This window comes from Trachymyrmex cornetzi, unplaced genomic scaffold (genome assembly GCF_001594075.2).
Source record: "Trachymyrmex cornetzi isolate Tcor2-1 unplaced genomic scaffold, Tcor1.1 scaffold1790, whole genome shotgun sequence".
In the NCBI taxonomy this organism is placed as follows: Eukaryota; Metazoa; Arthropoda; class Insecta; order Hymenoptera; family Formicidae; genus Trachymyrmex; species Trachymyrmex cornetzi.
In genome coordinates, this window is record NW_017296408.1 from 24789 (window position 1) to 35368 (window position 10580).

Consider the following 10580-nt stretch of genomic DNA (forward strand, 5'->3'; position numbering starts at 1 on the left):
ACATATGGGGTAAGAAGTGCCGAATGACTTCCTCTGTAAAATTTACGATATCTTTGTAATGAAGGGTATATATGCATACTTTCTTGCATGTATTTTATAGTCAAAGGACTCTAATTTCGAAAAATATCAACACGATCTGTGTGAGTTAAATATTCTTTATTTTATAGCAAAAAATGTCAAAAGTGACCCTTTACTCCCCGGTCTAACCTATTAGAGAAATTATGGCCTATGACTATCTTTTCCGTATGGCCATAATACCCTAGTTTACCCTACATTTTACACTTTTAGAATATGGTACGGGTTGCGGTTATCATCTTACAAATTCTGTGCTGTGACAATTGTAATGCAGATGATGCTCTCCGGACGCTGGTCTCAGGATTGTTATGAAAGTGATGTAGGATACGATTTTCTATTTGTGTATTTGCTCTTAACGGATCTTGATGAATTGAAAATGAGCCCGTCACTTGCAACCTATTAAAAGCCATTGTAATGACTCGCCGATACGATACTCTTCTGTTTGGAAATCGGCGTGCATATTCTCGCACCGCCTCTATTATCGTCGAAGCCATACACGAAAACCATATCAGTATTCAACGTTAGAATATGTACGTGGCATATTGTGCCAGGAGCAATTCACTCGATGACTTCTGATGAGTAACTGACGAATTTACAGGAGAAAGGCAGAAATGTAAACAAACAAAAAATATTTTCACTCGAAAACGAAATTTATTATTGTTTTCGTGCACGATTTCAGCAACGATACTTTAGAGGCTGTGCGTGAATAAAGCAACTACGTTTTGTCTTTTTTGCACAATTTTCTCCAAAACGAAGCAAAAACGAGCATATTTCTACTTTTTTTTAGTTTATCGATTCCCTACACACTTCCGAAGTTTTGATATTTAAATTCCAAACACCCTGTATATGCACATGTGTATGTATAATGACATAAATAGCCACTCACCTATTTATGTTCACATCAGTAGACTCTAAAATAGTCCTAGCTTTATCCATGTGACCATGTTCCACAGCCGCAAATAGAGCTAAAAATAAAATGATAATAATGTCAAGATTATTTCTAATTTAATATAAATTTTGATGTGACAAGAATAAATTTGGCAAAAACAAAAAGACGTTTGAGAAATTAAAATAAACAATAGATAAAAATAAAATACCATGCAGGTGTATGTTGAGGGATTGGGCCGAGAAAGAATTGATATGTATTGACGATAGATTATTTAGTTGGTGGGGCTGTTGTTTCTTCTTGCCGAAACCTTCTAGGAACTCCATCCCTTGCAACGAGTGGAACTCTGCGCGCATGAAAAAATAAGGTAAAATAAATAAATGATAATTAAATAAGTGAACCATTGTAAAGGATAAATAAGCGACAAATACATAATGTAAAACGAGAGAAATTTGAAGGAATCGTAAAAAGATTAATGTATATCTTGAGGAAGATAAATCCTTGTTTTAAGTATTCAAAATTTATTAAATTTTCGAGTTTTTACTTTTATAAGAACAAAAGCACAATCCATCAATCGGTATAACAATAGATAACTATGTTTTATGCTTTGGTCAGCGAAATATTTTAAGTAATTGTAGAACGAGAAATAAAGTCTTAAGTGTTTGCCAAAACTCAGCAACTTAGAAAATGAAAGAGAGCGAGAGAGAGAGAGAGAGAGAGAGAGAGATCTTCATTATTTCTTCCTTGAATTATTTTGTTCATCATAAAGTCAGCTCATATGTTTTACTTAAGCTATTATCACAACTAGAAATTTTCCCACATCAGTAACGTCTTACAATGCTTTACCGTTTTATTTCATGTTTAACATACTCGTACTTTCTTTTTATATCTTTCCACGATAATTATTAATTTGCTTTCTCATGAAAATACGCTAGTTAAATGCATTATTACATCAGAGATGTAATGTAGATTCCCTTTCTTTATCAATATCATAGAGAAAATAATTAAACCGACAATTTGCTGTGAAAACTTGAACTGACTTCCTAAGAAGTGATTAGTTACACCTGACGAAGTGATTAGGCACACCGCTGATTAATTAGAAAACTTATTAAGTCAGCATACTTGATCCTGATGATGTCGACACGAAAACTCGCTCCTGACCAATTTGCTCGTAATTCTTCATTTCCTTCATGTCTCTTTTCCTACCGGTCGCTATTTTATTTCGAAAACTATTACCACGTTTGTTTGTCCAAAAGTTTGTGATATTATCTACCGTTCTGACTTTACAGGACTTTGAAGGATATACCTTAGCGTCGTCGTAAATTTTCTGATTCTGTAGGCAGATTGTTGCGTTTTTACTTTCTGTCTCGTGTATCTTGCAATAAAATTTAATCATTGGGCGATCAAACTCACTCAAGGATTCGGTTGTCCTTCGATTTCCATTTATGACAATTACCGCATGCGAGTCGTCGCTCCTCACATTCCAAGAACTTCTCAAAGGCTCGGTCTCGCATCTATAACGAAATGTATTTTGCAATGGTTTTTCGAGGTATTCTTCGTCCTCATTCTTGTCTTGCTCGTTATTCGTTTTACAGAAGGGCCGGTTAATTGCGGGCTTGTGGGAATCCACAACGATGCTCAAGACATTGCGTTCGGATAATGTACTGCGCTCATTTTTACCATCTTGTTTTTGTCTTTGTTCCATCTCGTTCCCTTCTTCGACTTCATAGAAGAAGTTCGAGACGGAGGAATCCAAAGAACTATTCAGCACGAATGTAGGATTCTCATAAAATACATGTTTATTGAGCCCATCTGTGTCCGTTCCGCAGGGTTCATGTTTGTCACTAGAGTCTTTCTCCCGAGTAGCTTCTTGCGAGCTCCCTATGCTATGTCTCCTGCGAAAAATGTGAATAAGCTTCTGTAATTTTACATCTTCGTTCTTTATCCAAGGTTTCTCTACGTTCTTGTGACCCGTACTCATTAGCCTGTTAGTTAGAGACAGCTTACTCTTTAGATCTTTTGTAATTTCTCGCGAATCGGCATCGAGATTTGATACCGAGATCTTCCGAGGACTTGAAGATACCTCATTATCGATTTTGTTCGTAATGCAAGAATTCATATCTTTGGAATTTTTTCGTATACTCGAGAGTTTTTCACCATTTTGAAATTCTTCAAGAACAGGTAAGTTGCATTCCTTCTTAATGAAATTTTTTGAGATAGATGAGAGATCGAAACCAGCAGTCAATCGCAGATTCGCATGATTGCGTATCTTTGACACCAGTTTCATAGATGCTCGAAAGGATCTCGATCTTTTCAAGGTCGATATTCTACTGCCCGAGGAACGTCTTGAAAGTAGTTCCATTTTCGGGCTCGATGAAACGGATTTGCAAAATTTCATTTGGGGATCGCTCAATAGTTTTGCTTGATATATGTGCTATCGAGATATTTGATTTTTTCGATACGTCCGAGATATTTGAGAGTTTCGATACGTCCGAATATGTATTCTCAATGGAAGGAGATCACTCGTCTTATAAATTATAATGTTTATTACATATTATTGCTACTTATATGTTATCGTTCCTCTTTGGTAGAATAAAGCTTTGAAATTTCGAGTCTCCATAAATTCATAAAACAATTCTTTGGCTGGATAAAGCTGCAAAAAAATTATTGATATCGTCATTTGTTTGGTCCTATTATGTTTAACGGTACATTTTTCTCTCGAATAGCACGGCGAGGGGGAACTGTATATATTATTATACAATATATTATATAACATAGGCTTCAGAGATTATTCCAAAGTTTCTAAACGTTGACTATCTTAATGCGACCTACGAATTAATTCACTACATGTCAAGTTTTTGCTTTGACAGAATACCTCACTAATTTAACTCTTTTACAACGAAACTGATAAATATTTACATGAAGCGTTAGAATAAGTGGAAGAGCGATTAGGAATTAAAGGAGATTAGCACAAAATTGTTATCATGAAATAACGACGTAGTTGCTATGTGATTACTGTCTCCGAAACGATTTTATTGTTTACTTACGATCGCGTCGCTTGATTCTGCCGGACGACAATTGGTCATTATGAAGAAGTGGAAGGAAAATAGCCTCTTCCTTCTCGGACAATTTACCAGACCAATCAAATTTATTGCTGTCGTCCGTTATTCGTTAAGATCCGGATAACAGTAGAGTATAGGTGAAAATCACAATGACGAAATCGCTAGTGATCTAACCAATATCGAACATGTAGTAAAGTGATTGTTCCCAATAACGTATGAATAAGAAAAATTAAATTAGTTTCAACGCCTTATATTTTGAATAATTACGTTTGAAAAGAATATTAATGCTAGTGGTACCGATATCCATGTCAAAAACAAAAAAAGACGATTTTTACTTATATTAGAGATTCCAATAAAGAATCATTCATATCGTGATGTATTGCGTTTGTATTGAATGAACGTAATAATTTTCGAGCATTTTATTCAAGATTTTTGTATGCCGCTCGTCGACGCATCGACCTTGGCTTTCTCCGACTGTATCAGCATTTTATTCATCACAGTGATGATCGACTAAAATATTGTTTTATAGGTCGTGCCAGTCTGTTTCTCGCAAAAGCGTGAACGTTCCAGCTTACTCGAATTACTTGAAGGAAAAAAAAAATTGGACACTTCGGTAACGACATTAAAATTTATTATATGTTAACGAGAAAATTATTTGTTGACTAAATGTTAATTGCATAATTACAGTATGGAGCATAATTATAGTCAAGAGAATCGTCTGATAGTTTCGATCTGGAAAAGCAAATTTTTTAGTCCTTCATCTGGTTATATTTACATCTAGCTAAATTTTCATATGTTTTAAAAAAACTGTCTTTTCCATGTACGATTATCACTGAGTTATCAACATTATTTAAACTTTAAATAATTTTCCTCAATTTCTATTTTAAATAATTCTCCTCTTAAATAATTTCCTTGATTCTATTTTATACAGGGTGTCCCATTTTAAATGATCTAGCCAAATATCTCGAAAACTAAATCCAGTAGACAAAAATGTTTCAGACAAAAATAATTTGACTCGAAGGGGGACATAAGATGGTGCCATCGATTTGACCTTGGATAGTCCTCTGAAGGTCACGTAAAGATCACTTTTAATTTCTTAAATGGAACCCCTTACTTCTCATTGCACATTCTTACAGCTCATCTCGAGAGCTTTCCAAAACACTATAATTAAGTTACTTTTCATTAAGTACCAGTTAAGTTATAAAGCAAGATCGGAACTGATCCGGTCGATTAAAGCAAGATCGGGACTGATCCGGCCGATTAAAGCAAGATCGGGGCTGATCCAGCCGACTAAAGCAAGATCGGGGCTGATCCGGCCGACTAAAGCAAAATCGGAACTGATCCGGCCGATTAAAGCAAGATCGAGACTGATCCGGCCGATTAAAGCAAAATCGGGGCTGATCCGGCCGATTAAAGCAAGATCGGGACCGATCCGGTCGATTCATATCAGAATCTAATTTTCATGTAAAATGATTATGAGTGTATCTTAATAAGTGTTCGAATATCTGTCCGTTATTATCCACACATAATTGAACTCGACGTTCAAAACTGTCAATTGTCGATAAAAGTTATTTCTTGGAATACTACGGCAGGCAAGAGTTATACGCTCCATCATATTCTCTCTTGTTGTGTGTGTTTTTGAATATACTACGTTTTCCAAGTATCCCCATAAAAAGAAATCTAGATTTGACAAGTCTGGAGATCTAGGACACCATGACACTGGTCCACTGCGTCCTATCCATCTACCTGGGAATATGAGATCTAAATGGTTTCTAACTCTTCTACTCCAGTGCGCAGGCGCATCATCCTGTTGAAAGAACATACGGTGTCTTGTATCCAGATCGATATCTTCAAACAACGCCGGCAATCTTTGTTATAGAAAGTGTAAATAATTATTACCATTAACATTTTCATCAAAGAAATAAGGCCCGATAAGGTTTAATATGCCACACCATACAATGAGGTGTTTATGATTATGCCTTAGGTCTCGTCCGGATGGAGAATTAAGTGTAGTCGTGCGTCCGCGCACGTTCAGCCAACAGAGTTTAGATACTAGGGAAAAAATTTTTTCCCTTGTCGCGCCGTGGCGCTACCGATGCCGTGGCGCGCCTAACGCTGCGCGCCACCGGCCATGTTCATTGTGTTTCTGTTTACGTCAGTCAACATATCGACAGTTAAAGTTATCCGTGTTTTGTGCGATTCTGGTAGTGTCAGGTGTACGATTATGGCCAGCTCGCGCTCTAGGAGCCGCTCGAGCTCAAGAGAGCATAAGAAGCACAGGAAACGCTCTCGCGAATATAAGAGGAAACGTGATAGATCGCGTGTCCGCTCGCGCGAGGTTAAGCGTTCTCGATCCTTCTCCGAGGATCGTTTAGGCCAGGGATCGCCGAGATACTCGCAGACGCTTGGAGATGCAGCACTCCTGACGAACATTCTAGAGGCAGTTCAGGACCAAGGACGAAAGATTGCCCTATTGGAAAGCGAGGTTAGGGGACGACAGTCGCGTTCCCCCCCTTTTCAGCCACAAGAAGAGCCGACGACTCATGAGAGCCGGGGCACCGAACCAGGTAAGCTCCCTTGTCGACCCTTTTTCCGAGGAAATTGGCAAAGAGGGAGCTTAACCGACGGCTCTTCTGCGGCACAGTATTCATGACTTCTCCGTCCGTTGCAGACGTAGCGTCAGAACCAAAGGACCACTCAGTCACTTTTGTAAATACAGACGCTGAACAGGATGGAGAGCCATCACTGGTCAGCCAGCTGTTCCGCACTCAGCAGGATTCGCTGGAGGTTTTGGCATGGGATCAGGTAATGCTCGACTTTACCAGAGCTACCGTAAGGGCCGGGCTCCCAGACGATTTGCGTACACAGTTGCTGACTAAATTCGGGGTTAGGGAAGGTTTCGCATCCTTCGGACCACCGAAACTCAACAAACTACTGCTGCCGGTGCTGAAAGCCTCATCAACGGTTGCTAAAAGGGATGAGTACCAGGCCCAAACGCAGGTCGCAGCCGCTCTCAATGCCCTAGGCGCAGGCCTTTCCCACCTCACAAAACCTGAGGTGACCTCTCTCTTGCCAATGGATGGTAAGTCAGCGCTCAGCCAGATCGCTGAAGGCATACAACTTCTAGCCGATCACCAATATAGGCTGTCACTAGCCAGACGGGCCTTCATAAAACCGGCCTTGAATTTGTTGGGGAAATCTACCGCCGACCTAGCCCCAATAGACGAGTGGCTGTTCGGGACTTCGTTCGTTGAAGAAGTCAAAGACGCCCAGGCCTGTGAGAAAGTCGCCCGGGTGCTCTCCAAGACTCCGGCCACGCCCTCCAAGGTCACCCCTCTCCCAGGAGCGAAGATCCAATCAGCCCGGAGACAGGCCCCAGCGGGAAACGCGAGAGCCCCTGCCCGCCAGTCGAATCAACCGTATCGCCGGGCAGGGGCTCACCTACCGAGGAGCCGGTCTCAAAGACCAGCGTCCCGCTCTCGCACACATCGCCGCTGAATCCGGTAAGAACCGCAGGCCGACTGGCTTATTTCTTGCACAATTGGAAGGTTATAACATCGGACCAGGAAGTTTTGCGGGCAATTCAGGGATATAAAATCCCTTTTTTCGTATCACCACCCGCTCGCTCGGAGCTGGAGGAACCAACCTTTTCAGCCTCGTCCTCGACTCACTGTAACTTAGAAATTGACAGACTATTACGAAAAGGGGCCATATATCCAGTTCAACCCTTAAGGGATCAGTTTCTCTCCCCCTTTTTCCTAATTGACAAACCATCAGGAGGCAGGCGTTTCATATTAAATCTAAAAGAGCTTAATACCCACATTCTCCCACCTCACTTTAAGTTGGAAGACTGGCGGACAGTTGTACGTCTCATGCTCCCTAATGTCGAGATGGCATCTCTAGATTTAGAAGACGCTTATTTAGCAGTGCCTATCCACCCTTCGTACAGGAAATATCTTAGATTCCGATGGCAGGGGATTATCTATGAATTTGCGGCCCTACCATTTGGCCTCGCTACAGCGCCGTATATATTTACAAAAATTTTACGCCCAGTGGTTGCTTATCTTCGTGCAGAAGGTTACGAGTCGGTACTGTATCTGGACGATTTCCTCCTACTGGCCCACTTAAAAGAAGCCTGTCGACGTAATGTGCAGGCGCATATCAATACTCTTTCGAAGCTGGGCTTTGTTATTAACTTTGGGAAGTCAGAACTGGAACCTGCTCGCCGTCGCAAATACCTTGGCTTTGTGTTTGATTCGGAATCGCAATCTGTCGCTATTCCAGAAACCCGCCGAATTAAACTGTATTCGCTTGTTTCAGATTTCTCGGCCAAATCTCACTGCTCGATCACGGATTTCGCCAGCATGATTGGCTCCCTTATTTCAGTCTGTCCCGCGGTGAAGTATGGCTTACTCTACACAAAGAACTTTGAGAGGCATAAATTCCTGGCCCTCAAAGGAACTAATAACGACTTCAAAGCTAGAATGGTTATCTCGCGGGATCTCGATGAGGATTTCCGTTGGTGGCTGGATGCTTTAGCCAAACAGGATCGGGCGAATCATATTCTAACAGGTCGCTTCGCTCGAGAAATTTTTTCGGATGCCTCCCTGACGGGCTGGGGCGCGTCATCATCCGAGGATAGGACTCATGGCTGGTGGTCTGAGGCGGAGAAGACCCTTCACATTAATACATTAGAGCTTAAAGCCGCTTTCTACGGATTAAAATGCTTTGCATCGGATCTAAGTAACTGTGAGATTTTATTAAGGGTGGATAACACCACAGCAATATCATATATTAATCGTTTCGGATCGGTCAAATATCCCCACTTATCAGCCTTTTCAAGGGATATCTGGCAGTGGTGTGAGGCTAAAAATATCTGGCTGGTAGCCTCATACATCGCCTCGGCCGAAAATGCCATTGCGGACGAAGAATCTCGTCGCAGAAATGCGGACACTGAATGGTCGTTGTCCGCGGACGCTTTTCAGATAATAGACAGGGAATTTGGCCCCTTTGACATTGACCTCTTCGCTTCTAACATTAATGCAAAGTGCAACATCTTTGTCTCCTGGTTTCCAGACCCAGAGTCTTTTGATGTCGACGCATTCACCCTTTACTGGGGTGAATTCCATTTTTACGCTTTCCCCCCCTTCATTTTACTTCCACGGGTCCTACGGAAAATCATTGACGATAAAGCAGAAGGGGTGGTGATAGTTCCGTGGTGGCCATCACAACCCTGGTTTCCACTCTTTAATCGTCTTACAACCTCACATCCAATTATTTTGCGCCCAGCGGATAACCTGTTGTCTTCTCCTTTTAGGGATCACCACCCGGCGGCCAGATCCCTTTCCCTGGGGGCAGGGAACTTATCGGGCAAGCATTTAAGGCTAGAGGGGTCCCGCAGTCGGCCGTCGACATCATGTTAGCGTCTCTCTCACCAGCTACAATCCGTCAATATTCGGGCCCTCTCCGCTCCTGGTGGGTTTTTTCTCAAAATCAGCATTGCTCTCCATTCCGTCCAGAAACCAAGGATGTCCTCCTTTTTCTGTCAGGTCTATCGCGAACAGTAGGCTCTTATGCCTCGCTGAACTCTGCCAGATCCGCGATTTCTCTAATTTCGTCAAACAAAATCGGTAACGACCCCTTGATCAAACGGTTCTGTAAGGGGATTAGTGTACTGAAACCTTCCGGTCCGCGTTATGATTACATTTGGGATCCATCCCCGGTAATATCGAAACTGACAACCCTCTTCCCACACGAATCGCTATCACTAGAGGTGATAACTAAGAAGTTAGTCGTGTTATTAGCGCTAGCATCGGGACAACGGTGTCAAACCCTTGCCGCGATTCGTGTTTCGCAGATCTCATTTACTGCACAAAGGGTTCTCATTCGCGTACCGGATCGAATAAAGACCTCAGCTCCGGGCCGATCTCAACCTCTTCTGTCCTTCCCTCGATTCAAGGGGCACGACAATTTATGTGTTGTCAATTTACTCTCTCACTATTTGTCAAGAACGCAAGACATTCGCCCCTCGGCCTGTGATTCCCTCTTTATTGCGCTCAAACGCCCGCATACCGCGGTAGGCACCCAGACGATTAGCCGTTGGATAAAAAGTACCCTAGCCGAGTGCGGTGTAGAAGACATCTTCTCCGCTCACAGTACGCGACATGCGTCAACGTCACTCGTGGCCCAGAAGGGCTTCTCTGTGAATCTTATCAGGCGGGCGGCGGGATGGTCCGGCGAATCGCGTGTATTCGCGAATTTTTACAATAGAACAGTATTAGACGAAGACGCGTTCGCTAACGCGATCTTATCATCAAGTCTATCCATGTCATAGTTTAGTTCTTTTTTCATCCGCGTTACAATTATATTCAGGCTCTCATGCATGTACCGTTTTTACTCATGCTTAATAAAAAGCAATTGTTTCCTTTTTTTTTATTTAGCTATCGAAATGTTTACCGAGTTTCTTAACTCCTCCTTCTCGTTTTACTATCGGGGATGAGAACGAGTCACGTTCTGAACATCTACACTTAATTCTCCATCCGGACGAGACCTAAGGC

The 10580-nt window shown here is 41.7% G+C and overlaps 2 protein-coding genes across 2 annotated transcripts in view; one reads left to right on the forward strand and one right to left on the reverse strand.

The window, feature by feature from the left end:
* The window catches only part of LOC108759294 (uncharacterized), a 14070-nt gene extending 10986 nt beyond the window's left edge, over nt 1-3084 (reverse strand). The window contains exons 1-3 of the mRNA XM_018504652.1: nt 2084-3084; nt 1173-1307; nt 962-1040 (exon numbers count right to left, since the gene is read on the reverse strand). Of these exons, the coding sequence (XP_018360154.1) occupies nt 962-1040; nt 1173-1307; nt 2084-3080 (1211 nt within the window). The 5' untranslated portion in view covers nt 3081-3084. The remainder of the gene's footprint in view (nt 1-961; nt 1041-1172; nt 1308-2083) is intronic.
* A 3163-nt stretch (nt 3085-6247) lies between these two features.
* On the forward strand, nt 6248-10357 carry LOC108759293 (uncharacterized). Its single transcript, XM_018504651.1, has 4 exons — nt 6248-6590; nt 6695-7300; nt 7351-9227; nt 9341-10357. Exons 1-4 carry the CDS (start codon nt 6248-6250, stop codon nt 10355-10357), a joined length of 3843 nt encoding a protein of 1280 aa, XP_018360153.1.
* Nucleotides 10358-10580: the final 223 nt, after the last annotated feature.